Here is a 27669-nt window from a genome sequence, read left to right on the forward strand (position 1 = left end):
TTCCCCCTACCCCCCGCCCCATTCCGAACACTCTATTCAAGCCCGTTTCCTGCTCCACAAAATGGCCACCGCGGTCGACACCTGCGGTCACGTGACCCGCGGTCCTCTCGCCTTCGGACCTCTTTTTGCCTAACTCCGATTTCAGGGAGGCAGCCCGCGGAAGAGCGAGGGCTGATTAGTTCAAAGAAATCTCACGACATCTCCCCGGAGGCTGAGAAAGAAAGAAGAGAGAGAGCGCGCGCTCGAAAGAAAGGAACAGGGAAAACGGGGGCATAGGGGAAGAAAGGGGAAACAGGCCTAGATTAAATTTTAAGGCCTCCTGGCTGGCGGAAAGCAGGGGGACGACGAGTTCTCGCGAGATCTGCAGAACTCCAACATAGGCTAGGGTATCATCTGAGAACAGGGAGAGTGAAGCTCAAGCAAACTAGGACAGTATTTAGCACTCTGAGCTCCAAGGTAGGACGACGGGGCGGGGACGGGACTGACTGGGAAATCTCGCGAGGTTAAGACTAAACGAGCGTGCAGTAGCTAGGCAGAAGTCGCAGCGGCAGGAGGAGTGCGAGTGTGAGAGGGAGGGCACACGTCTTACGTGCTGACGTAGCAGTCTTGCGAGTGGGTATATTAGATCCGTGGCCGCGCCGTGCGCTCTAGAGCCGCAGTTCTCTCGTGAGAGGGCCTTCGCGGTGAATCAAACACACTCGCTCAGCAGCGGAAGATTCCGAGTTCTCGGTACTCTTCAGGGATGAGTCATGTGGCAGTGGAAAATGCGCTCGGGCTGGACCAGCAGGTGAGCTGCGAGGAGCTTACCGAGGTGGTTGCTGCATGAATCCCTTCCCTGTCCTAACCTGGCTTATGGCGCAGCGCTAACTAGCACCCTTAGGTTCCATTTCCTGGATATCTCGGGCTGGCAAGTGTCAATGCCCCGGGGCTATGGAGGAAGGGGGAGGTGGTAGGAATGTTAGTTGTGGCTGTCGCTCGGACCAGGACCCCGGCTCGGCCCGCGGTATTGTCCCCAGGCCGAGCACAATGGCGGCTTTTGTGTGTGCGTGCGCAGGCGGGCGGCGAGGGGGGGCGTGCGCGCGCTCTCGCGGAGACGCGCACGCGCGAGCCTCGACTGATTAGTGACCCACGGGTGGTGGGGGGAACGCGGCGCGGCAGTGCGCGGTTGGGGACTCTTGGTCTCGAGGGCTTCGGCCCTTGTTGCGCGCATGGCCCGGATTTCTGTCAGGGAGACCCGGCGGCGTGGTTGTGTGTGCCCGCGTGTGAGCGGGTGATGGAACGCGGCCCTGGAATGTGGGAGGGGGCGGTGCAGGGGGTGGCCTTCACTCGGGGTAATGGCGGCGGCCTCCTTTGTGTAGTGCTGGGTGGCTGGGCGGCGCTGCGGCCCACTAGCGGGAGAGGCCGGGCCAGCGGGCCCCGGGCCGGCGAGGGCCTGGAAAGGAGGATGGAATGGGCATCTTGTTCCTCCCGGGCTTCCTTCCGCAGGCCTTTTCGCTCCAGCCCGGTTTCCGCAGCCCCGGTGCGGTGGCCAGCGAGGCCGCGTTTCCGGAGTGGAAAGTTTTGTGACGCAGAAGATTCGGGGGCGGGGGAGGGGAGGGAGTAAAGGGCCGCTGCGTGTGCGGTGGCGCTGGGCTCGAGAGATAGTGGTTGAACGCGGCGGGGAGACATCAGGGAGGTTGGGGACCTGGAGCGGCCCTTTCCTCTTTGGTAGTCATTGTGTGGCGATTTAGCTGACGGCCAAGCGTTGTTGGGAGGTACCACGGGTTGTATGAGTGTCCTTGTGTTAGTGACGTTTAATCCAGGAATCGGCCGGAGGAAAAATAACCCGGAATGTGGCTTGGGTGAAGATAAACAGTTTTGTTGTTGACTTGTTGCTGCCTGTAGAGTAGAATTTTGAAGAGGCTCCGGGTCTGGGGTCTTATCCGCAATTCCCTCTTCTAAGGGTTTGGGGGTAGAGGAGAGGAGGACATGGGATCTGAGAGACGAGCGGTTATGGGCGTCCGTGGCAGGAAGTCTGCATCCCTCTGCAACAGTGGCACCACGCTTCAGATGAGCTCTTCACTGGGTGCCTGGAGCCTTTAAGTAAACTTCTCCTACCACGAACTCCAGAATAATCCTGGAATGAAGTTTAGTGACACAGACTAATTGACAATAGATTAATATATTTTTAGAAGTTTAGCCATCTGTTTCTTTGGGAGCTTTTTTTTCCCATTAATGTATCGGTTATATTAAATCCTCCAAATTGCTGACACGTCATATTTTGAATGGAGCACATAGACAATGTATTAAGAGCACAGGCTGTCCTCAGTTTTAACGTTTTCCGTATAGGTGGTGCCGTTTTTAAGATTCTAGGCAGGAATGAACATATTTAAATGTGTAGTCGATGTAATTCGAAAAAATAATGCAGAGTCGTTAGAATTAAGCCGGAAGCAAGTTCACAACTGAGAAAATCGAGACAATGTAAATCCTAACAATTTACAGTAGCGTTTAAAGTTGCTTTTAGTTCTTGTTGCGAAGTGTAAAATTAATAACAAAACTTGTACTGTAACAAGTGCAAAAAGTTTTTGTTTCTGTTATGCTTTAAAGTATCAGTCTGAGATAAATATCGCAGAGAGAAAGCATTGCAGCATTTTTGCTAATAGAAATTATGGAAATGAGGTGCTTTAAACTCTTAACGTACTGATTTTTTTTGTTTTTTTTTAAGACTTAGCATCTGCTTCCAATTTTCAGTGACTACAGTGATGCTTGCAATTTGCCAGTATCATCTTGATCTTTTAACGGAGGACTTACATTAGGGTATAGCATATCACCTTTGCAGACAGGTAGCAACAGTATTGTGTGACTTTGGCTTTTGTGGCTTTTAACATATTTTTTTGGGCACATAACAGTTTTTTTCTTTTATTGCTTGTAAGTAGTTTCTGTTGAGTCGTTACAGAATTCGATGAAGATAGCAGGCCTTTTTGTAGAATGTTGAGGCTTTGAGCTACAAAGGGGGTGTGTAGAAATGGAGATTAAAGGCAGTAAAATGTCCTACTCCTTAAGAGAATTGAGTGCCATTTATGTCCAAAGTCTTCTCTGAAACTATCTCGATCGTGAAAATGGGAGAATAAAAAGTACCTGCTTCACAGGGTTATGCTTAACAATAGTGCTCAGTAAATGGTCGATAATATTCATTGTTGTTAGTGCTATCCCAGTTAAAAGTACTTGTGCAATATTTAGGGATAAAGGAACTAAGAAAGGGTCAATTAAATTTTGTTTTGACATTTTTCAGGTGTGCTCTGTAGGTTTAAAATAATTCCAAGTAGAAAGGTGGTAGCACTGGAAACATTTGTCAAATATGGGTGGAGCTAAAATGGATCCTTCGTTTATTTCATGTTTTAAAATAATTTTAGTTTCTTGAGCTTTTACTATGGAACACATTACAGGGAAAATTCATTTTGAACGAAAGACTTAAATTTGGACCCAGTTTCTACTGGATAGCACCAGTGTCTTGGTGTGCTGCCTTCTGCAGTATATACAGTAGTACTGTTTTGCAGTGGCTTAGAACTTCATAGTCTTCAAAGCACATTCTTAGTCACATTTCTCATTACGAGTTTCACATCAGCCCCGTGAGGCAGGCAGGGCAACTAGTGCTAATAAATGCTAGAGGGTGGGCCTAGTTTTCTTTTAGTGTAATATTTCAGCACACAGGCTGCTAACCATTTAATTCTCTTCTAGTTTGCTGGCCTAGACCTGAACTCTTCAGATAATCAGAGTGGAGGAAGTACAGCCAGCAGTAAGTAAAACATTTTATGGATTTACCGAATATTAGAGCTTTTCATATCTTAATCTTTAGATGGACTTATTTAAAGTTTAGGAATTTCCTCTCTAATTTTTACTGCGTAAAGAATTATGTAGGCAGCATTATGTAGTACTTAGTGATCAGTCAAAAGTGTTGTGAGTTTTTGGTAATAAAAGACTAGTTTTCTTGAGTAAAAACAATCATTAAAAACCTTTTACAACACACACATTATATTTTAGAAGAGTTTATATCCGTTATGAATCACGAGCCCAGCTTAGAGGTGATGGGGATGTGTCTATCCCCGTTAGAGTGAATCTTTCAGAATTAAACTCAATAAAGGGAACATTCGTTTTCGTTGGCTTACAGCTACCCATTTCCCATGAAGAACATGAGACTTGGTAGAACAAAGCCATACTGATTCTTGGGGTGGTGGTTAGGATTTTAAATGCTGAGTCGTATCATTGTTTTGAAAAGAAGTTAGATATGAAAGTTTTATTTCATTTTACTTTTTTCGAAGGTTTTTGGGAGACTTGTTAGAGGTTAGTATTAAGGTGTAGGGGATTTTGGTGGTTTATTATTTGGCAGTAGACCTGCTTTAGCTCAGGTCTCTGCCTACCGATTAACAAAAAGAAATGGCTACGGTCCGTAGGATCTGAAAGCACTATTTCTTCAAGCATTATATGTTACATAGTAAAGGACATGTCCTCATTGTTAGGGAAAAAGGGCCCCACTGGGCACAAAGTTACTTGGTTTTTGTTTTAAATTTCACCATTATTTGCCACACTAAGAATCTTCTAGGAATTGATCATCCTAATAGGAATCTTTAATATTTGATTCAACCCATAAGTGAAAAAGAAAAGTTAAGCCAGTTGACTTTATGCTTTACTTGGTTTGATATACGTTATTTGCTTTTGCTTCTTATCCATTGTCTAGGCTGTATTTTTTTCCTGTATACACAACAACGGTTGACTTTCCTTAAACTTAGCAAGCCCCAAGTTAAAACTCCCAATTCCTTGAAATCATTTCCCCTCTGCAGCTTTTCCGTATATATTTATTCTTTGTTTTAGAACTTAGCAGGATAGAAACAGAAAAACCTGTTAGTGGCCGATTGCATGATTTATTACATAGTAGTCTTTTTTAGGTTGTTAAATAATACTTATGTTGTAACTGTTTTTGTTTATGACACTTCTCAGGAATCATAGCAGGCCTTTAAAAAATTGTGTTAAATTAACCACTAGTGGTAAGTTATATATATTTATTTATTTGTGGATTTCAACTTGAGGTTCCAAGTCAAATTTTTGTTTGCCAAACTTGTCTCCCCCCCCTTTAAAGTTCTCCTTATAAAGCAGTAACCCATTTAAAAGAAAAGTAGATTTTTTTCTCCTTTCAATTTCCAAGTAAGTAGTCAGACTGGAAGGTTAGAGATTAAGAAAAATTTTTTTCCAGGACCATTTTTTAATAGCACAAATTTTGGTAAAAAGTTTTAACTTGAAGGTTTTCAGCATTTCACTTTATATTATTTCTTTTAGAAGGGCGTTATATTCCTCCTCACTTAAGGAACAGAGAAGCTACTAAAGGTAAGTCCTTTGAGCAATTTGTAGACCTAATTCTTGATGCATTTAAAAGTTGGACCCTAGGGAAAATGCACCTTGGGAAGTCTAAACATTGTGCTGTCCTCTGCTTCTGTCAGAACTGGTTCAAATATTAGGACTTAATGACTTTGGAAAAACTCATCTAATGTCACACTTTAAAATTCTGCATTTCCTATGTCAAACTATTCTGAGGCCAAGGGCATGGTTTTGTACAACTTCACTATCCTTGTGCTTAATCTGTGTTGGTAATCATTCACAGCATGATTTCAATTTGAAAGGTGAGTGGGCGCCCTCGTGTGTAAACCAAACTGCATGGTGATAACAGCTCAGTTATTTCTGTCCTGCAGAGGTGCCAAAACGAAGGTGGGGTTATTGCGGGATAGTTAACAGGTTATAGCATTGGACACGCTCCCGGTAAGTTGGGAGTGATTCTTTGGTTTCACCTCCCTGCCTTAACTGCTTCATTTGAAAGGTTTTGTCTAAAATGTATCACAACACCTGGTCTTTTCCCATTTTGTTTGTAATGTAGTGATAGAAAACTAGTAGATGTTTCAAATTTTGAGACAACTGTTCGGGAGCTGTATATTCTGTAGAATAGGTGATCTGAGATTTGGAGGAAAGGGGAAGGTCAGGAATACTGCTTAAAGGTCAGGAGGAGGGAAGAGACTGGCATTAAGGTGGCAGAATTGAAAGAGTGGAGGAGAGTCCGCAGGAGCACATGGTTTGCTGTCATTCCTCCATATGCATATGTAGTCTCTATTAGCTTCACTGTCCCTGGCAATGCATGGATATAGAATCGGTGTTGTTTCTGTCAGATCACCTGGTTATCATATCATTCTTTCAGTTGCTGTGGAGTTTGTCTTTATCATCATGAGTGTTCTCTTTCTTCCTTAGAATGTAATAGCTGGAATTGATCCCTACGTATATTGAGTGCTTTTTCCTTTCACAGGGACAGGAATCAAAGGGAGAGGCAGTATGGATCAGAGATTTTAGAGTTGAAAGAGATCTTAGAAATCTTACTCAACTCTTTATTGCTAGCTAAGGCTGTTGATCATGTGGCTGGTTAATAGTAGAGGCATAAGACAGAAGGAAAGTAACTTAATTAACTCAAACTCTCCCTGACTGTTTAATCAAGCGTCATTCAAGCTAGTTAAACTCTACCTGTTGGGCTAATTTACACCTTTGTCATCCTCTCTTGCTGAATGTTTATGGCTATACCCTAGGAACCTATCCACACTAAGAGTGTGTAAGGATGAGGATTTTCCTTTTTTCTGGGTATTCCTTATTCTCATCTGACGGTACATATTTCATATGAACAGTATAAGCACCACCGTTCTTATACTTTTTACTATTGAAACCAAGAAATACTGTATTAAACCAAATAATGTGACACTCCTAAGAATGTTTTAAATGACTTATCACCCCTAAGAAACATTGAAATGGTGTTAACTCTTTCCCAGTAAACTCATTCACACCTATAAAAAGAATGGAAATAAAATAGTGATGGTCATATAACAATACCATAATCATTGTGTTACAGGCGAAGTTATTGACCTTTTAGAAATGGTATTCATTCAGAACGTTGTTAAACTAATCAGATGGCTTGGTTTTAGTGTACAGTATTTTCTAGTGGAGAGAATTAAAGATACAAAAAATTTTGTGTACTGATGTAAACCAGCTGTAAAGAGCCTCTTCTGGTACCGTGATAGGAATACTTCCATTGTCCTTTCAGTCCACAGAGATAAGATAAAGTCAGTGGAGCACTTCAAATTCAGAAACATAGGAGTCAAGTCAGGATACTGTAAATTTCTAACCAATACAATAAAATGGGTTTCTGCTTTTTTTATTGAAGGATTCTACGATAAAGACAGTTCAGGGTGGAGTTCTAGTAAAGATAAGGATGCATACAGCAGTTTTGGATCTCGTAGTGATTCAAGAGGGAAGTCTAGTTTCTTCAGTGATCGTGGAAGTGGATCAAGGGGAAGGTAAGTGATTTCTTAGCTTATCCCCTTATGTGTGTGTACAATATAGCAATTTAGGAATGGTCTTTAATTTGCTAAGTCCTCATCCTTGTACTCTGGTCATTAAGCATGATATTTTTTTTTCCCTTCATAGACCACCTGTTTGGATGTTAAACATTGTTTAATCATATTTTCTTAGCTGTAAGAGGTCTTTACTGAATTGAACTTGTTACATAGAAATTAGATGAGGATAAGAATGTGCCCTTTGGCATAGTGAAATCAGTTATTTTTATATTTCTCTAGTTTTATATATTCTATTTAAAAGAGTAAGTTTATCTAGTGAATGGCCTAATTTGGTTGAGAATTTTGTGGATATTCTATATGACAATTTTTAAACACCTTATATTTTTGATTACACAAGTGTGGTGAACTGACCTCATGCGCCTAATAGCTGTGGTTAGTCCTGTGTGTCCTGATTTTTCGCAAACAGGCCTAAAACTCTAAAAACATCTTAATTCAGGTAAGGATTATTTTCTGCCTTTTATCCAAAGTCCGTCACACAGGTGAATTGTCCTTTAAATGATATCCTAGTATAACCGGGACAATTGATATTTGGTGTGCTGTTTTCTTCTTTTCCCTACCACTAAAGATATTTGGATGAGAACTTGAAATAAAGGTGTAAGTTATATGCTGATTTCAAATAGATAAGACTTGATTCTTAATTTTAGCATGTATGAGGCCTGTGTAGGCTTTAAAATTTTATAGAAATAAAGGAGGAGACTGATTTTAGGAAATAAAGTTATATAAATGATACATATGATCTGGTTAATTAGAGGGCCTCATTTGTCAAATAAGAGTAAGCCAGAATTGGACTGTTGACATCCTTGAAGTTAGACATAACAAATAATTCAACTTCTCTCCAGGTACAGTTCTAGAGTAGTGGTAGAAATCTGGTAATGGTTAAATGGTATGATTCTGATTAGTTGGTTGTGCTATTCAGGTTTGATGATCGTGGACGGAGTGACTATGACGGCATTGGCAGCCGTGGTGACAGAAGTGGCTTTGGCAAATATGAACGTGGTGGAAATAGTCGCTGGTGTGACAAATCAGATGAAGATGATTGGTCAAAACCACTCCCACCAAGTGAACGCTTGGAACAGTAAGTTTTGAAATGTATGTGAATTGTGGTGAAGCCTTATTAGCTAGTATAATACTTAACAGTCTTTTGATTTTAGGGAACTCTTTTCTGGAGGCAACACTGGGATTAACTTTGAGAAATATGATGACATTCCAGTTGAGGCAACAGGCAACAACTGTCCTCCCCACATTGAAAGTGTAAGTATTTTTGCTTGATCTTTTGAGACAGAGGGAAGTGTAAATGTTTTCACAGCACAGGAAAATGAGATGGGCTTCCTAAAAGCATGTATAGACCATGCTTACTCTTAACGATTCTTTAATGTTCTTTTAAAAACCTGCCTCATTGATTTGTGGAAAAGGAGAGAATAAGTTCAATGTCACCGTTGTTAATAATTTGAAATTGAAAGTGGGTTAAACATAGGAAGAACCTAAAACTTCTTTGATGTAGATTATGCCTAGGGGGTTGGTTTTTTCTCAAAATATAACATAATTTTTACGTAAAGCAACTGTAAACTAAAGTACAAATTGGCTCTTGGTTTTTTTTCTGTTATTGTACTAGTATTAAACAAAAATGGCTCAGATAGCATCCCTAGCTATTTAATCTCATTGACTTTCTTGACAGTTCAGTGATGTTGAGATGGGAGAAATTATTATGGGGAACATTGAGCTTACTCGTTATACTCGCCCTACACCAGTGCAAAAGCATGCTATTCCTATTATCAAAGAGAAAAGAGACTTGATGGCCTGTGCCCAAACAGGTAAGCTCACTTGATAAAAGTAAAAAATTGTCAAGAATACCTTAACTGGGCTTACTCTCACGGAGTATCTATGTTTCATGGGGAGGCTTGAGTCCTAAATGTAGCCTGACTGGTATACTTTGATATAGATAAGGAGTAGCTGGGTGGTATCTCTTTTTGTCTTAGACCTTTGGATCCTGTATTACTTCTAGTGTTTTCATTAGGGCATCTTGGAGTATCCTGTAGAAAGTCATTAGCCTGATAATGGCTGCAACAGGGATAGATTATTGTGATTGCAATGGTGGGAAAGTTAGTGCTATAACATCATTGTATCTGGAATAAGAAGGATAAGATTAGGGAATAGCCTGTAGTCCATAGGAATGTGGCTAAGGAAAAGGTGCCTCCTTGGATAAAGTAGCACCTCCCATCTTTCGGGAATGGGTATAGTTAAAGCCTCTGAATTGAGTACGAGCTTTACTGTATCGGTGTGAGTTTGACCAGTTGGAAAGAGGATGGCAGAATTTCCCCCATTAAAAATACCTACAAGGAAGTGTTAGAAATTGAAATTGACAAAACTTTTGAGGCAGAATTCCTGCTCTTTTTATAAACACAAAATGCAAAGATGTGAATATTACATTGTTATTGATCAGAGTTTGTTATACTTTTTTTTTGTAAAGCAACAAAATAAACATTTCTGGTTTTATGGGCCACGTGGTTTCTTGCAGCTACTCAGCTCTGCTGTTAGTGTGAAGGCATCCATGGACAATATTACTGGGCACGGCTGTATTCCAGTAGAGCTTTATTTCCAAAGATAAATGGGCTGGGCCTTACTTTGCTGACTCCTGTTACAGATGGATCAAAGAAGTTACTTTTTGGTATTATTTACTCAAAAGTAATAAGTAGGTGTTTCTGTGGTTGAATGAATATGCTTTCTCTTAAAACAGGGTCTGGAAAAACTGCAGCATTTCTCTTGCCCATCTTGAGTCAGATTTATTCAGATGGTCCAGGCGAGGCTTTGAGGGCCATGAAGGTAAATATTTCTTTATAAAGTGGGAAATTATTGTAGAACTTTGTAGGTAGTTGTTGAAAGAGCTGTCTAAATGTCAGTAAGACTTCTGTTTATTTAACGAAAAAGTTTTCAAGTGTAATCTGTCAATTACAGAAGGGAATTATGTTGTAATGAACCTTTAAAAAGAGATGTTAAGAGTTTAACTTATAAATCATTTCTTAGGAAAATGGAAGGTATGGGCGCCGCAAACAATACCCAATCTCCTTGGTATTAGCACCAACTAGAGAACTGGCAGTACAGATCTATGAGGAAGCCAGGAAAGTAAGTATACATTTCAGTGATTATTGTGTTTTTGATTCTAATGAAATATTTTATGACCATGTAAAAATCTTTGCCTTGGAGTTGATAAACTTTTCTTTGCTTATAGTTTTCATACCGATCTAGAGTTCGTCCTTGTGTGGTTTATGGTGGTGCTGATATTGGTCAGCAGATTCGAGACTTAGAACGTGGATGCCACTTGTTAGTAGCCACTCCAGGACGTCTCGTGGATATGATGGAAAGAGGAAAGATTGGATTAGACTTCTGCAAGTATGTTAATTTTTAAGTGTATGAAATTTTAAAAATTATTAGCCATTAATTTTATGGTACTTATTAGCATTGTTTAAATTTTAAGATTGAGAAGTGATTTATTTTAGTCTCCTAACTTTTATAAAAAATTTGCTCATTGTAATTCTAATGTTGAAAAATCAGTGACATTTTAGTAGAGGCTGAGAATGACCAGACTGTGGGACCGTGTCAAGTAGTAAGAGCTAATTTGGCTGTGTGATCTTGGATGGTTTATCTAGTGGAAAAATCCTGCGCTGTCTCATTTACGTGGGTCAGATCTTGTGACATGAGGAATTTAACTACTTGAATGAATATATAGTTATACTTATTAGATACATCTGTACTAAAACCAGCTTTTCTTCTCACATTCTAAACTGAATTTTTTCATGACAGATATTTGGTGTTGGATGAAGCTGATCGGATGTTGGATATGGGATTTGAACCTCAGATACGTAGAATAGTTGAACAAGATACTATGCCACCAAAGGGAGTTCGCCACACTATGATGTTTAGTGCTACTTTCCCTAAGGAAATACAGGTATTATTTGATGCTGCAAATTTTATTTACTTAGGAATTTATCTCAGTAGATAGTAAAATTTTTTTCTCTTTCAGATGCTTGCTCGTGATTTCTTGGATGAATACATCTTTTTGGCTGTAGGAAGAGTTGGTTCTACCTCTGAGAATATCACACAGAAAGTAGTTTGGGTGGAAGAGTCAGACAAACGGTCATTTCTGCTTGACCTTCTAAATGCGACAGGTAAAATTACAAATAATTTTAGCATCACTTTGATGGCTTAGGTAATGAGAATCCGTTTGGATCACGTTTATTGCTTTTCCTCCCCATTCAAAACATTCTGTTAAAATGGTCTATTTAATTGCCTCTATTTGCATGTTTACTAAGTGCAAAGAGAACTAAGTCATTATTAGTAACAAAAACTTTATAACTTTTCAAATTCAGGCAAGGATTCACTGACCTTAGTGTTTGTGGAGACCAAAAAGGGTGCAGATTCTCTGGAGGATTTCTTATACCATGAAGGATATGCTTGTACCAGTATCCATGGAGACCGATCTCAGAGAGATAGAGAAGAGGCCCTTCACCAGTTCCGCTCAGGAAAAAGCCCAATTCTAGTGGCTACAGCAGTATGTATAATATAATCTTGTTTTAAGTTCAGCATGTTCAACTAGTGGCTTTCTTTTAAGTGGGCCATATATAACAAAAGTTATCTTCCAGGTAGCAGCAAGAGGACTGGACATTTCAAATGTGAAACATGTTATCAATTTTGACTTGCCAAGTGATATTGAAGAATATGTACATCGCATTGGCCGAACAGGACGTGTAGGAAACCTTGGTAAGTGTTTGGTTACTTGATGGTCTGGTTGTTTCTGTTTTTCAGTGTGATGCGTGCAGCAAAGAACTTTTCAGGATCTTAAGTATAAGAACTCCTGTTTCAAAGGGATGCAATTAAAATATATCTCAGCAATAGAAGTGACAGAAAGGTCAGGTTTTGTTCAAAGAACTTTGAGTTGGTTAAATATCAACTTGTAATTTTAGTATTCTACTTAACATTCTACATAGGAAAGTAATACTATGCTACTTTATGGATGATCTTAATTTATGTACTTTTTTGAACTGTTTTAGGTCTTGCCACCTCATTCTTTAATGAGAGGAACATAAATATTACCAAGGATTTGTTGGATCTTCTTGTTGAAGCTAAACAAGAAGTGCCATCTTGGTTAGAAAATATGGCTTACGAACACCACTACAAGGGTAGCAGTCGTGGACGATCAAAGAGGTGAGGTACAGATGGTATATAATGAGGGGGATGGGTGTCATGTCCGAGGTTAACTTTTCAGGTATTTAGTTTAACGAGCTTAATTTTCTTAGGCTGCCTAGATCCTTTGGGTGAGGGGTGTTATTAGAAAGGGCGACACTAAGTTAGTGTCAGCCTTTCGCAGCTAAGGCCTTTAAAATCACTATGAGGGAAAATAGGGCTGAATGGGGAGCTGTTGGTATTGAAAAATCAGAAATTGGTCATTGGGAAGTATTAACAAGAACTGGGGGGCTGGCCCTGTGGCATAGCGGTTAAGTTCGTGTGCTCTGCTTCAGCGGCTTGGGGTTCACGGGTTGGGATCTCGGCCGTGGACCTACACACAGCTCATCAAGCCATGGTGTGGCGGCATCCCACATACAAAAAATAGAGGAAGATTGGCACAGATGTTAGCTCAGGGCCAATCTTCATCACCAAAAAAAAAAAAAGTTCTGGGTTATTTAGTGAACTTCTATCTTCACGTGAACCAACACACTTTTTATCCTTGTAGTAGTAGATTCAGTGGAGGATTTGGTGCCAGAGACTATCGACAAAGTAGTGGTGCCAGCAGTTCCAGCTTCAGCAGCAGCCGTGCAGGCAGCAGCCGCAGTGGTGGAGGTGGCCACGGCAGCAGAGGGTTTGGTGGAGGTAATGTTAATTTTTAACCTCATATCTTTGGGAAAGGTTTTTTCCTTTTAGTCTTTTTATGTTTTTCAAAGCATAATTAGAAGCATTGAGGAAATTCGGCCCTCAATGGGGAAATTTAGCTTGTTTTTCATAATTTTATGTCAGAGTACTTAAAGAAGGGAAAGATTGTATTTAACCAGTAGATGACTGACTTAATTTCTCTCTTTTTTAAATCTCTCCATTAGGTGGCTACGGAGGCTTTTACAACAGTGATGGATATGGAGGAAATTATAACTCCCAGGGGGTTGACTGGTGGGGTAACTGAACCTGCCTTGCAGTAGGTCACCCTGCCAAACAAGCTAATATGGAAACCACATGTAACTTAGCCAGACTATACCTTGTGTAGCTTCAAGAACTCGCAGTACATTACCAGCTGTGATTCTCCACTGAAATTTTTTTTTTAAGGGAGCTCAAGGTCACATGAAGAGATGAAAGGAACAATCAGCAGCCCTGTTCGGAAGGTGGTTTGAAGACTTCATTGCTGTAGTTTGGATTAACTCCCCTCCCACCAACCCCCATCCCAAACTGCATTTATAATTTTGTGACTGAGGATCATTTGTTTGTTAATGTACTGTGCCTTTAACTTTAGACAACTTTTTATTTTGATGTCCTGTTGGCTCAGTAATGCTCAAGATATCAATTGTTTTGACAAAATAAATTTACTGAACTTGGGCTAAAATCAAACCTTGGCACACAGGTGTGATACAACTTAACAGGAATCATCGATTCATCCATAAATATTATAAGGAAAAAACTTATGCGGTAGCCTGCATTAGGGCTTTTTGATACTTGCAGATCGGGGGAAAACAAACAAACGTCTTGAAGCATATTAATGGAATTAGTTTCTAATGTGGCAAACTGTATTAAGTTAAAGTTCTGATTTGCTCACTCTATCCTGGATAGGTATTTAGAACCTGATAGTCTTTAAACAAGCCATTCCAGTCATGATGAGGTGATGTATGAATACATGCATACATTCAAAGCACTGTTTTCAAAGTTAATGCAAGTAAATACAGCAATTCCTCTTTCAATGTTTAGGCAGATCATTAATTATGAGCTAGCCAAATGTGGGCATACTATTACAGGGAAAGTTTAAAGGTCTGATAACTTGAAATAGGTTTTTAGGAGAATTCATCTACTTAGACTTTTTAAATGCCTGCCATAAATGAAATTGAAATGGTAGAATGGCTGACCACAGCAATGACCAGCCCTCATTAGGGCCCTGGATGATTTTTGGTCTAATAACGCATGCTAGTGTTGATGTTTTTTGGTCAAGAGGGTATGAACAGGAAGAATTAATGCAGCAGGCTTTATTTTAAATGCCGATTCACATACTCTGTTCAAGCTGCGTTGAGATGTTAAACTGGCTTACTATAGACTTTGTAAAATGGCTCCAGAAGAGTAACAAACTGAAATCTTTGAGATCACACAGGTTGGAAATATGTACATAACTGCACAAGGTGTCAATTCTGCTATACAGTGCAGTTTTAGTCAGTTTTAGTTGCATAGGTTTCCATTGTATTTATAGTCTGTTTATGCTAAATCTGGCCAAAGATGAGCATTGTCCACCACTAAAATGCCTCTGCCACTTTGAATTCTGTGCTAATTTTGTGGCCAGAATGAGGTGATCAAAACGCTCAATCTTTTTACAGTGGCATAGGAAGACGGCAAAAATTTCCTAAAGTGCAATAGATTTTCAAGTGTATTGTGCCTTGTTCTAAACTTTTATTAAGTAGGTGCACTTGACAGTATTGAGGTCATTTGTTATGGTGCTATTTCAATTAGTCTAGGTTTAGGCCCTTGTACATTTTGCCCATAACTTTTTACAAAGTACTTCTTTTATTGCACATTCAGAGAATTTTATATATATGTCTTGTGTGCGTGTCCTTAAACTTCCAATCTTATTTTGTCTCTTGGAGATTGTTGAACGCAGCTTGTCTAGGAAGGGGATGGGACTAGATTCTAAAATTTATTTGGGACCATGGGAATGATAGTTGGGAAGAAAACTATTTGCACACGACAGATTTCTAGATACTTTTTGCTGCTAGTTTTATGTAATATTTATTGAACATTTTGACAAATATTTATTTTTGTAAGCCTAAAAGTGATTCTTTGAAAGTTTAAAGAAACTTGACCAAAAGACAGTACAAAAACACTGGCACTTGAATGTTGAATGTCACCGTATGCGTGAAATTATATATTTCGGGGTAGTGTGAGCTTTTAATGTTAAGTCATATTAAACTCTTAAGTCAAATTAAGCAGACCCGGCATTGGCAGTATAGCCATAACTTTCTGATGTTAGTAAAAACAAAATTGGCGACTTTAAATTAAATCATGCCAAGGTTTTGATACACTTGTCTTAAGATATTAATGAAACACTTCAAAACACTGATATGAAGTGTCCAGATTCTCAGATGTTTGTTGCGTGAGTTTTGTTTAGTTGTGTGTATTTTTTTTTTCAGTGAATGTCTGGCACATTGCAATCCTCAAACATGTGGTTATCTTTGTTGTATTGGCATAATCAGTGACTTGTACATTCAGCGATAGCATTTGAGCAAGTTTTATCAGCAAGCAATATTTTCAGTTAATAAGGTTTCAAAAATCACATAAGAATGGATTTAAACTTGCTGAATGTAAAGATTGAACCTCAAGTCACTGTAGCTTTAGTAATTGCTTATTGTATTAGTTTAGATGCTAGCACTGCATGTGCTGTGCATATTCTGATTTTATTAAAATAAAAAGTTGAACTGCACAGTCTCCTTTGTTGTTGTCAATTGTGGTTTATTATTAGAGGTGAAAATAAAGTTGTGCTCTTGCCTGAAGAATTGTAAGACGTAATTTTTTTTGGTTGTCGTCCAGTGCTAATTTTGAGCTGCCTCTTGGAGACAAAATTACTCTAGTTCCATAAGTATTTGTAATAAAAGATGAAGATGTTAGTTTAGAGTACAGTGAAAAAAAGGATTTTTGTAATAGATGGGAATCTAAAAGGTGTCCTTATTGATGTACAGCGTGTATAACAAATTGGTTTGTACTTGAAGCAGCTTAATATGAGTGGGAATCGGTTGTTTTGAACAGTGGAAGAATGAATTGGGTAAAAGTTAAGTGTACTAGTAATCCACCAATTAAGTGATGGTAAAAGCATCTAGGGATCAAGAATGTATTGGGGTCAGGGTGATAGAGTTGGCATGGGCACTCCCTCCACCTTCACTTTTATTTGCTGACATCCATTATTACCACACACTGCAGGCAGCTGCTGCCAATTAACAGAGCCATAGCTGAATAGATGACTTCTAAGAAATTAGGTTGAACCATAAGAAATGGCTATTCTCTAATTGGGGTCAAAAATGCTCAAAAGTTGGGGCTGGCCCCGTGGCATAGTCTTTAAGTTTGACGCACTCCGCTTTGGTGGCCAGGGTTTGCAGGTTCGGATCCCGGGCACAGGAGTACACTCAGCGAGCTATGCTGTGGCGGCACCCCACGTACAAAATAGAGGAAGTTGGGCTCGGATTGTTAGCTTGGGGCCACTCTTCCTCAAGCAAAAAGGAAGATTGGCAACAGGTGTTAGCTCAGGGCCAACCTTCCTCACCAAAAAAAGTCAAATATTAGCAATTTGATAAGGTTCAACCTAGTGAAAGTACACACGCTCAGCCTTTGTTTCACTTTGAGTTCTAGGTTCGCAGTATGATTAAGAACGGTTTTTTGGCGTTGTAAGGAAATACTTGGCAGCAAGACTAAGGGCAGAATTCTGAAGCTAATACACTCTATTGATTGTGGAGATAGGAAAGAGGAAGGTAGTTGAGTGAGTCAAGTGGGAAAGAGGTGGTGGTAGGATAGACTGAAAAGATAGTCAATGGCTGAAGGTGATTCAAATAGTGAAATTTGGTTCCAAGGGTGGTTCAAGGTCCCTTTTACGTAATTTATGAGAAGAGGGAACACAAGATATCTGCTCTGGGGGAACTGCCTAAATTCTTAATTGAGGTTATTTCTAGTCAAGCAGGGTTAAGATGATGATAACCTGAGTTTATTTACACACTATTAATTTCTGTAGTTTAAATGATATATGTATATACTTACATGCTGTCGTCACTCTTTCCCCCACCGTTAGTGTCCCGGGTTCGTTCTTCCCATCTCTTAGATGAATTTCAACACTAGGTGACTTTTTTTTTTCAAAAATGACTTGGAGCATGTTTGAAAATGTCCAATGTCTGAAATAATATAAATTTTTTGTCTATTATGGGTGACTTTTTATCTTGCCTTATGCTCTTAAGTGACCTGGTTGAATGGTCACAGGCTTGCTCTTTGAAGCTCAGTAGCTAAGATCTCTGAGTGATGACAGTGGTCTTACCCCCCTCGCCACCGGAACACAGAGGTTTCATTCACTGTAGTTACAGGACTTGGAAAGTTTTACGAGTATCTGGTTTGGAGGGCTTTTTCTCTTCCATTCTGCTCTCATTGTACATGATTCTGGGTATGTTTAAACTTGGCGTTGCTTCAGATCTTGTCCTCTGTCCTCTGGTCAGTTTGTGATCTATTTTTCAGCTTGTTTAGTCACTTTTTTTTTTTTTTTTTGGGAGGAAGATCAGCCCTGAGCTAACATCCATGCCAACCCTCCTCTTTTTGCTGAGGAGGTCTGGCCCTAGGCTAATATCCGTGCTGATCTTCCTCCTTTAAATGGGACACCACCTCAGCATGGCCTGACAAGCGGTGCATCGGTGCGCGCCCGGGATCCGAACCCAGGCCGCCAGCAGCGGAGCGCGCGCACTTAACCGCTACACCACAGGGCCGGCCCTAGTCTCTTGTTTCTAATGAGGCTTTACATAGTGAGTATTTTCTATTTCTTTCCTCATTTTCATTGTTGATTCTTTTTTCTGAGTTTTCTCTGCCTCCATCTCACTGAGTTGTCTTTAGAATAATTCTGGAAATAAGATTATTTTGACACAGAGCACTATGTTTATGTTGTGGAAGAATATTTTGTGACCCGGGAACATGTTTATTGTGGGAGAAAACATCATAAAACAGATCAACACGTTTACTTTAAGAGGAGGAGATATCTCAAAACAAAAGTTAAACATAGAATTACCATATGACTCAGCGATTTTACCCCTGGGAGAATTCTACCCATGAGAAAGGAAAACAAGTCTACAGCTTAGGTTTGTGTGTGAATGTTCATAGTATTATTCACAGTAACCAAAAAGTGGAAACAACCCAATGCCAATCAACTGACGGCTGGGTAAACAATGTATCTACATAGGATGGTATACTGTTGGGCAATAAAAATGAAGTAGTGATGCTATCTCCTCTATCCTCTGGGGACCCAACCGCATCCATAACTTCCTTCCCCCTCTTCAAAGGATCATTAGGTGGGCGGTACTGCGACACATGTCTATATTCTGACTAAGGTTTTCTGTGGATGTACGTCCAGTTTCAGTTCTGATTTTATTGTGTTTAGCAGTCATGGTTTAGTCATAGTTTATAATTTGGGAGTGTTTCTGTTTTCCTTGTTACACTGAAGATGCCATTTTTAAAGAGTTAGAGTAAAAATGCCTCTCTTCTGTCTTTGCCTGGAAATCCTCATTCGTGGTGCACCTCTTTTTCCACTCTTGTTCTAGCGTGAGTGCACTCCACACTCGCCTAGATTTTCAACAGGCCATCTCATTCACCTGACATCAGTTGAATGGTCTCTGAACCTCCACTCCAACAGAGTCACCTGATAGGATCTAGTGGGTTATTTGGCAGACATTTGCGAGGCAAAGGTTGATTTAGGGCTCATTCAAAAATTGGTTTGAGGTCTGCTGGGTATTGGGCACTGGGGAATGTAGTGATGAATTCAGATGCAGTCCTTGCCCTCTTGGAACCTAGTTTTTCTTTTGTCGTTCCCCAACTGGGTTGCAACAGAAGTACCTGGGAAATGATTCTAGGGCAACTTGCCTGATAAAATCAATCTCGGGTTCACCCGGGGATCTTTGCTTTTTCGCTTTTGTTTTTATTCCTGAAACTCTCTGGGTAATTTCGATGCAGCAAACTTAGGTATGGAGTCCACTGTTCTCTACCCTTTATCATCTGTTCTAAAACTTCCAATTGCCAATATCATGCTTCAGGTACTTCATAGCAGAAGCATCTCTTATTTCAAGTTATAGTAGATACTACAACCAAATTAATGGCATTCTATTAAGTGGCCCCAGTGGTGTGGTACTAGTTTAACTTTGCAGCTTTTAATTTATTTCCCATACCTTATACTGTAGCCGAATACGATGCTATTGTCCAGACGCATCCTGCACTGTCTGCCTCTGCCTTAATTTTTGTTCACCCTGTTCCTTCTAACTAGAATTGAAGCTAAATTAACTTTAAAGTAATTTTATATATTGTACTCAATATCAAGCTGTCATTTACAATTACTGGCGATGTGGAGAAAATAATTGCTCTAATGGGTGGAGGAAAGAGTGGGTTACAATTCGAGTGTGCAGAATGATCTCAACTATTTTGAAAATACATAGAGTGGAAGGAAATCTGCTAAAATAGTGACAGTTAGGGGCCGGCCCCCTGGCTTAGCGGTTAAGTGCTCGCGCCCCGCTATTGGCGGCCCCGGGTTCAGATCCCGGGCGCTCACCGATGCACTGCTTCTCCGGCCATGCTGAGGCCGCGTCCCACATACAGCAAGTAGAAGGATGTGCAACTATGACATACAACTATCTACTGGGGCTTTGGGGAAAAAAAGGAGGAGGATTGGCAATAGATGTTAGCTCCGAGCCAGTCTTCCTCAGCCAAAAAGAGGAGGATTAGCATGGATGTTAGCTCAGGGCTGATCTTCCTCACCAAAAAAAAAAAAAAAAAAAAAAATAGTGACTGTTCTTGCTTCTGGTTGAAATTTAAAGATTTTCTGCTGCTTCATACTTTCCTGTACTGAACCAATTTTATACAATTAGAATACGTTTTCTAATAAAACTTAGATTTTTTAATTTTTCAGTTTGGAATGATTATAGATTCATAGGAAGTTGCGAAAATAGTACAGAGGGTCCTGTGTACCCTTCGCCCAGTTTCCCCTGATGGTAACATCTGGCATAACTATATACAACATTAAAACCAGGAAATTGACATTGGTACAATCCACAGACATTATTCAGATTTTACCAGTTTTATATGTACTCGTGTGTGTGGTTCTATGCAGTTTTATCATGTGTTGATTTGTGTAACCACCTCCACAGAACTGTTCCATCATCACCAAGATCTTCCTAGTGCCACCTCTTTATAGTCACACCTGCCCCCCTTCCTGCCTCCCACCCTGTCACTAACCCCTGGCAACCACTAGTCTGTTTTCCCTCTCTAAAATGTCATTTCAAAATTGTTAGCATAAATGGAATTGTGCCGTATGTGACCTTTTGAGGTTGGCTTTTTGTCACTCAGCATAATGTCCTTGAGAGCCATCCAAGTTGTTGCAAATAGTTTGTTCCTTTTTATTGCTGAGTACTACGGATGTTCCATAAGTTTGTTTATACATTCAGCCATTGAAGGACATTTGGCTTGTTTCCAGTTTTTGACTATTACAAATTAAATCTGCTATGAACATTCGTGTACAGGTTTTTGTGTAGACCTAAGTTGTCATTTTTCTGGCATAAGTGCCCAGGAGTGCAATTGCTGGATCATATGGTAAGTATAAGTTTAGTTTAAGAACCTGCCAAACCATTTTCTGGAGTGGCTGTACCATTTTACATTTTTTTTTTTAAAGATTTTATTTATTTATTTTTTTCCCCCTAAAGCCCCAGTAGATGGTTGTATGTCATAGCTGCACATCCTTCTAGTTGCTGTATGTGGGACGCGGCCTCAGCATGGCCGGAGAAGTGGTGCGTCGGTGCGCGCCCGGGATCCGAACCCAGGCCGCCAGCAGCGGAGCGCGCACACTTAACCGCTAAGCCACGGGGCCGGCCCTGTACCATTTTACATTCTCACCAGCAATGCATGAGAGATCCAGTTTCTCTGCATCCTCAGCAGCATTTGATATTGTCATATTTTATTTTGGCTGTTAAAATTGGTTGTGAAATGATATCTTATTGTGATCTTAATCTGCATTTCTCTAATGGCTAGTGATATTGAACATCTTTTCATGTGTTTATTTGCTATCCTTATATTCTCTTTGGTAAAATATATGTTCGTGTCTTTTGCCCATTTTAAAATTAATTGATTGTTTTCAGTTGCTGAGTTTTGAGAGCCCCTTACATATCCTAGGTACAAGTCCTTTGTCAGATATGTGGTTTGCAGATGTTTTCTCCCAGTCTGTAGCTTGTCTTTTCATCTTCTTAACAGGGTCTTTTACAGAGCAAACACTTTTAATTTTTTTAAACACATTTTTAATTTTGATGCAGTCCAATTTATTAATATTTCCTTTTGTGGATTGTGCTTTTGGTGTCATGTCTAAGAACTCTTCACCTAGCCCTAAGTCCTAAAGCTTTTCTCCTATTTCTTCTAATAATTTTATTTTTTTTTTTTTTGTGAGGACGATCAGCCCTGAGCTAACATCCATGCTAATCCTCCTCTTTTTGCTGAGGGAGACTGGCTCTGAGCTAACATCTATTGCCAATCCTCCTCCTTTTTTTTTTTTCCCCAAAGCCCCAGTAGATAGTTGTATGTCATAGTTGCACATCCTTCTAGTTGCTGTATGTGGGACGCGGCCTCAGCATGGCCGGACAAGCGATGTGTCGGTGAGCACCTGGGATCCGAACCTGGGCCGCCAGTAGCAGAGCGCGAGCACTTAACCGCTAAGCCACGGAGCTGGCCCCCTCTTCTAATAATTTTATAATTTTACATTTAAATCTATGATCCATTTTGAGTCACTATTTAAGGTGTGAGGTTTAGGTTGAGGTTCACTTTTTAATCTGTTAAAAAACAAAATTCATGGGCCGGCCCCATGGCTAGCGGTTAAGTGCTCACGCTCTGCTAATGGCGGCCCGGGTTCGCATCCCGGGTGCGCACCGACGTACCGCTTGTCCGGCTATGCTGAGGCCGCGTCCCACATACAGCAACTAGAAGGATGTGCAACTATGACATACAACTATCTACTGGGGCTTTGGGGAACAAAACAAAAACAAAAACAAAAACAAAATTCAGCTGAGTAAATTGAAAGATCTAACTGGCTTTATTCAATGATTCACAAATTGGGCAGTGTCCCATCTAGCAAATAGAAAGCTCCGAGAAGCTGTACAAAATGGAAGACTTTTATAGGCAGAAGGAGGCAGGGCAAGGAAGTTATTCTAGCAAAGAGTGCATAGTTTCAGGCAAGGTCACCTTCCTTTGGGGGAAGTCAGGGGTCTATCAGGCAGATTACCTCACTAGTGCTGACCAGGTCATTCCAGATTGACCAGTTAAAGGTTACATTCCTGAGAGAGGCTGAAACTGCAATTAGGTTAAGTATTAAGTCTTGGTTTGCTGATGTGGGGTTTAGCACAAGTGACTCCATTTTGGGCCTGTCTCTCTTTTTAAACAAGTCTATGGATGTCCAATTGTTCTAGCACTATTTGTTGAAAAGACTGTCTTTCCTCCCTTGAATTGCTTTTGTAACTTTGTCAAAAATCAGTTGACCGTCTTTGTGTGGTGAGTCTATTTTTGGGTTCCCTTCTGTTTCATTGATTTGTGTGTCTATCCCTTCACCAATACCACACTGTTTCAATTGTTTCTAGCTATATAGTAAGTCTTAAAATTGGGTAGAGTGATTCCTCCCACTTTATTCTTTTTCAAAATTATTTTAACTATTCTAGTTCTTTTGCCTTTCCATATAAATTTTAGAATAAGCTTTTCTTTATGTACAAAAAATCTTGCTGGGATTTTAATGGTAATTGGCTGAACCTATAGATTAATTTGGGGGAGAATTGATGTCTTTACTATGTTGAGTCTAAAACGTATTTTTAAGTTGTTAACTCAGAATATCCAGCCAACAGGGAAGATTATCTGGTACTTCCTATATGGAACAGTCCTATTTATTCATCCTAGGATCATATTCCTCTTTTGGAACATGTCCATGGAGCAAATGTCCCCATGAAATGCCACATTTTATGAAGGGAGTTCATGCAGAAACATATTAAGGAGTCCAGTCACGGCAGCCTAGGTATTTCAGATCAACCCTCCTGCTGGAGACAACCATAAAAACACATGTAAATTTCATGTAGGCATTCCCGTTCTGAGCCAGAAAGCACCTTCTGGAAGAGCCCCTGTTAGGGACAAAGACAGAAGTTTCCCAATAGTCAAATAAGTCAGTAACTGCCTGTGTAGAAAATGCAATATTCAACTAATCCCAAACTTGGAAGAAACCTTATACCTTTTCAGTTTCATTTTAAAACTCATCATTTTGAGAGTACTTTGGAGTCTTACTTGAATATTAATTCTCAGCATGCATTGAAATTAATTACCATAATGTCCTAGAATTTTAATAACACAAAATTTTAATGTCAGTTTTCATCAAGGAACTGTGTCCTTGGATTGTACTGCAGTGACTTCCTGTGGAAGTTCTTTAATTGGCATATGCTTAGGCAGAGCCTTCTTTTTCACAAGGGGCACAGAAGCTGCCATGTGTAATTCGCAATCCTGTTTATTTTGTGGCTTTCTAAGAGATCTACAGTGTTAACAGTATTTGTTGTAAGAAGGCCCTGTGGGATAAATTTATCTTGGGTATCAGTGTCACAGATAGGCTTTGCTTCTAAGAAATATGTTTTTCTCTTACGAACACTGAACACTATATGTGTTTTCACTTTGGCCCACTCCTAGGAATGAGGTCTATTGTATTTATTAAGGATACCCCTGGTTGAATTTTAGCCTACTCATTTTCTCTTTTCGAACTTTTTTCATTTGCTTCCACGGACATCTGAAAGTTGCCTCCAAATTTTGGAATGAGATAAGGTATAAATATATAAAATGAAATGTAATGCTATTTTTTTAGGGTGTTGTTTTGGTTTCTTACCAAACAAGAAGGAATATCTTGAGATAGGAATTTAGTTTTAACAATGATAATAAAAAGAAAAAAGGGAGGGCCGGCCCCGTGGCTTAGCGGTTAGGTGCGCGCGCTCCGCTGCTGGCGGCCCGGGTTCGTATCCCGGGCGTGCACCGACGCACCGCTTCTCCGGCCATGCTGAGGCCGCGTCCCACATGCAGCAACTAGAAGGATGTGCAGCTATGACGTACAGCTATCTACTGGGGCTTTGGGGGAAAAAAATAAATAAATAAAACTGAAAAAAAAAAAAAAGAAAAAAGGGAGGTGGGGGCAATTCCTACCTAAATTTTGGCAAAACAGTAACACAGGTAATCCTTTTCATTTCCTGCTTTGGAGTTGGGTGGAATACAACTCTTAGGTTTCATCTAATTCTACAGTGAAGTTGGGTTTATCTTCCTGTCTTGTGGCTTTTCCAGAAGCTCATCAAGACTAGATGGCTGCTACGATTGTGTTCTCTATTAGGGGAGATCAAACAACTAATGAGATTTGTTTTAAATGATAGTGTCAATAGGGTGGACACAGCTATAGGCTTACTATGTTTTAATGATCAAGCAGCCAAAATAAAGGTGTTTTTAAAGGTGTTTAGTACCAAAAGATAAGGATATATTTTGGTAATAGCTCTGTTTAAAACCCTAAGTAGGGCCGGCCCCGTGGCGTAAGCGGTTAAGTGTGCTCACTCCACTGCCGCCGGCCCGGGTTCAGATCTCCAGCCTGCACCGATGCACTGCTTGTCAGGCCATGCTGTGGCGGCGTCCCATATAAAGTGGAGGAAGATGGGCACAGATGTTATCCCAGGGCCAGTCTTCCTCAGCAAAAAGAGGAGGATTGGCATGGATGTTAGCTCAGGGCTGATCTTCCTCACACACACACACACACACACAAACCCTAAGTAAAGAGAGGAACTAGCATCACCCTTGGCCATATTCGCTCTTTTTCTCCTCTTAGATGTTCTTCATTACTTCCTAGTGGAGGAAGTATGGAGTGCTCCTGTTTAAGGCCCAATCTTCTATTTGTGCCTTTCTCAAAAACTTAGTGCTGTTGTGGTGGTCTCTCAGCTATTAATGCATCATTCATATTTCCCTCTCTCCTGGGTCATTCCCTTAATATCACCCATCTCAAAGCCCTCTCTTGATCTCACATCCCTCTCTAGCTTACTACTCCACTTTTCTATATTTCCCACTCCCACAAAACCTCAGATTCTCTGTGTCTACTTCCTTACATCTTTTATTTTTCTTTTACTCTAATCAGCTTTTTTCTCCATCATTCCACTGAAGTGGCTCTTATTAAAGTCACAGTCACCTATTCTTTCTCACCTTACTAGGTCTTTCAGCAGCGCTTGACACTGAGCACTCTCTTGTTGACCTTTTTGTCCCAAGGTTTCCATGAGCTCACACTTACCTGGTTTTCTTCCTCCTTCAGTCTCTCTTGCTGAGTTCTTTTCTCCTTCCCAACTCTTTAATATTGGCTTCAGTCATTTAGCAGCCTCTCTATCTCCAGTCTCTCCCTAAGTGCTTTCATCCATTTTCATGGCTTTGGAGATCATCTCTTGTAATTATTTAATATTTTATGTAGATAATATATTCACTTATTTCAAGAATCACATGATATATGAAGTTATACAGTGACGTCTTATTCCCACCTGCCCCCATCCCAACCAGTAACCACATATTAGTTATTTGTATATCCTTCCAGAGTGTCCTTATGTAAATGTAAGCCTATATGAATATATTTTCTCCTCATTTTACACAAATGGTAGCACACTATAAACATTGTTCCACACATTTTTTCTACTAAACAATATACATTGGAGATTTCTACGAATCAATACATAGAGTCCATTCTTCTTTACAGTTGTATAATTGTTACCTCTCAAGGAGGGGGTCATCCGCCCACTGCAAGTCATGCCAATAATCAAGAGGCAAGGAGGTAGGAGAAAGAGGACATTTTACTACAGCTTGCCAGCAAGGGGGAAGATGGCCAACTAATGTCTGAAAGAACCATCTTTCAGACATTAGTTTCAGAACAAAGATTACAGGCCAGTTATACAGGGGGCTGGTCTCCAGGTGGGGGAGGCAGCTAGTCTCCGGGTGGGGGCATCCATCTGATCTCCAGGTGGGGGCAGACATCTGTTCTCAGTTCCTGATAGTCTTTTGTTTTACTGGATATGCATCAGAGACCAGAGCAACGCCCTACCCTGATCTTTCAGTTGTCATTGATGATGGCTATCAGCATAGACTCTCTGCCCTGGGGTCATCACATTCCTAAGGAACTCAAGAGAACAAAGTTATCAACTTATAGCAGCTGGGAGGGGCCATAAAATGCACAGAGCCTGTCTGAGTTACTCAGAGGTCATTCAAAGTTACAATAGGGTTTCTGTTTTACAATATGGCTTCCCTTATATCAACCTTGTGTTCAGCCAGTATCAATTCCCCCTTTCTGTTTTTTGTTCCTCAATCTTGAGGGACATCCTGTTGATGAGGGGCATAGGTTGTTCCATCTCATTGAACCAGTCTCTTAGTAAGATGGTGATCAAGGTGGGCTCCCAAAGTTAGGCCTATATTGTGTAAGCAAGCAACCAAGTATTTTTTTTTAATTTTTTGTTTATTGCAGTAACATTGGTTTATAACATTGTAAAAATTTCAGGTGTACATCATTATACTTCTATTTCTGCATAGATTACATCATGTTCACCACCAAAATACTAATTACAACCCATCACCACACACATGTACCGAATTATCCCTTTCACCCTCCTCCCTCCCCCCTTCCCCTCTGGTAACCACCAATGCAATCTCTGTCCCTATGTGTTTGTTTCTTGTTGTTATTATCTACTATTTAATGAAGGAAATCATACGGTATTTGACCTTCTCCCTCTGACTTATTTCACTTTGCATTATACCCTCAATGTCCATCCATGTTGTCACAAATGGCTGGATTTCGTCGTTTCTTATGGCTGAGTAGTATTCCATTGTGTATATATACCACATCTTCTTTATCCATTCCTCCCTTGATGGGCACTTAGGTTGCTTCCAAGTCTTGGCTATTGTGAATAATGCTGCAATGAACACAGGGGTGCATGTAACTTTACAAATTGGTGTTTTCAAGTTCTTTGGATAAATACCCAACAGTGGAATAGCTGGATCATATGGTAGTTCTATCCTTGACTTTTTGAGGAATCTCCATACTGTTTTCCATAGTGGCTGCACCAGTTTGCACTCCCACCAGCAGTGGATGAGAGTTCCTTTCTCTCCACATCCTCTCCAACACATGTTGTTTCCTGTCTTGTTAATTATAGCCATTCTGACGGGCGTGAGGTGATATCTCATTGTAGTTTTGATTTGCATTTCCCTGATAGTTAATGATTTTGGACATCTTTTC

At 40.2% G+C, this 27669-nt stretch overlaps 1 protein-coding gene across 2 annotated transcripts; it reads left to right on the forward strand.

Annotated features, from left to right (window-relative positions):
* The first annotated feature begins 607 nt into the window (after positions 1-607).
* On the forward strand, positions 608-16076 carry DDX3X (DEAD-box helicase 3 X-linked). 2 transcript variants are annotated; one of them, XM_058535669.1, is made up of 17 exons: positions 608-787; positions 3718-3775; positions 5311-5358; positions 7226-7358; positions 8335-8493; positions 8570-8669; positions 9094-9229; positions 10153-10238; positions 10440-10538; positions 10645-10805; positions 11217-11361; positions 11437-11581; positions 11783-11964; positions 12056-12173; positions 12464-12617; positions 13147-13280; positions 13505-16076. In XM_058535669.1, exons 1-17 carry the CDS (start codon positions 743-745, stop codon positions 13582-13584), a joined length of 1983 nt encoding a protein of 660 aa, XP_058391652.1. In that variant the 5' UTR covers positions 608-742; the 3' UTR covers positions 13585-16076. The 2 variants fall into 2 exon arrangements, with proteins under 2 accessions (XP_058391652.1, XP_058391651.1); XM_058535668.1 differs by having other exon boundaries at positions 610-787; positions 13144-13280.
* The last annotated feature ends 11593 nt before the right edge of the window (positions 16077-27669 follow it).

The sequence above is a fragment of the Diceros bicornis genome, chromosome X, assembly GCF_020826845.1.
Source record: "Diceros bicornis minor isolate mBicDic1 chromosome X, mDicBic1.mat.cur, whole genome shotgun sequence".
NCBI lineage: Eukaryota > Metazoa > Chordata > Mammalia > Perissodactyla > Rhinocerotidae > Diceros > Diceros bicornis.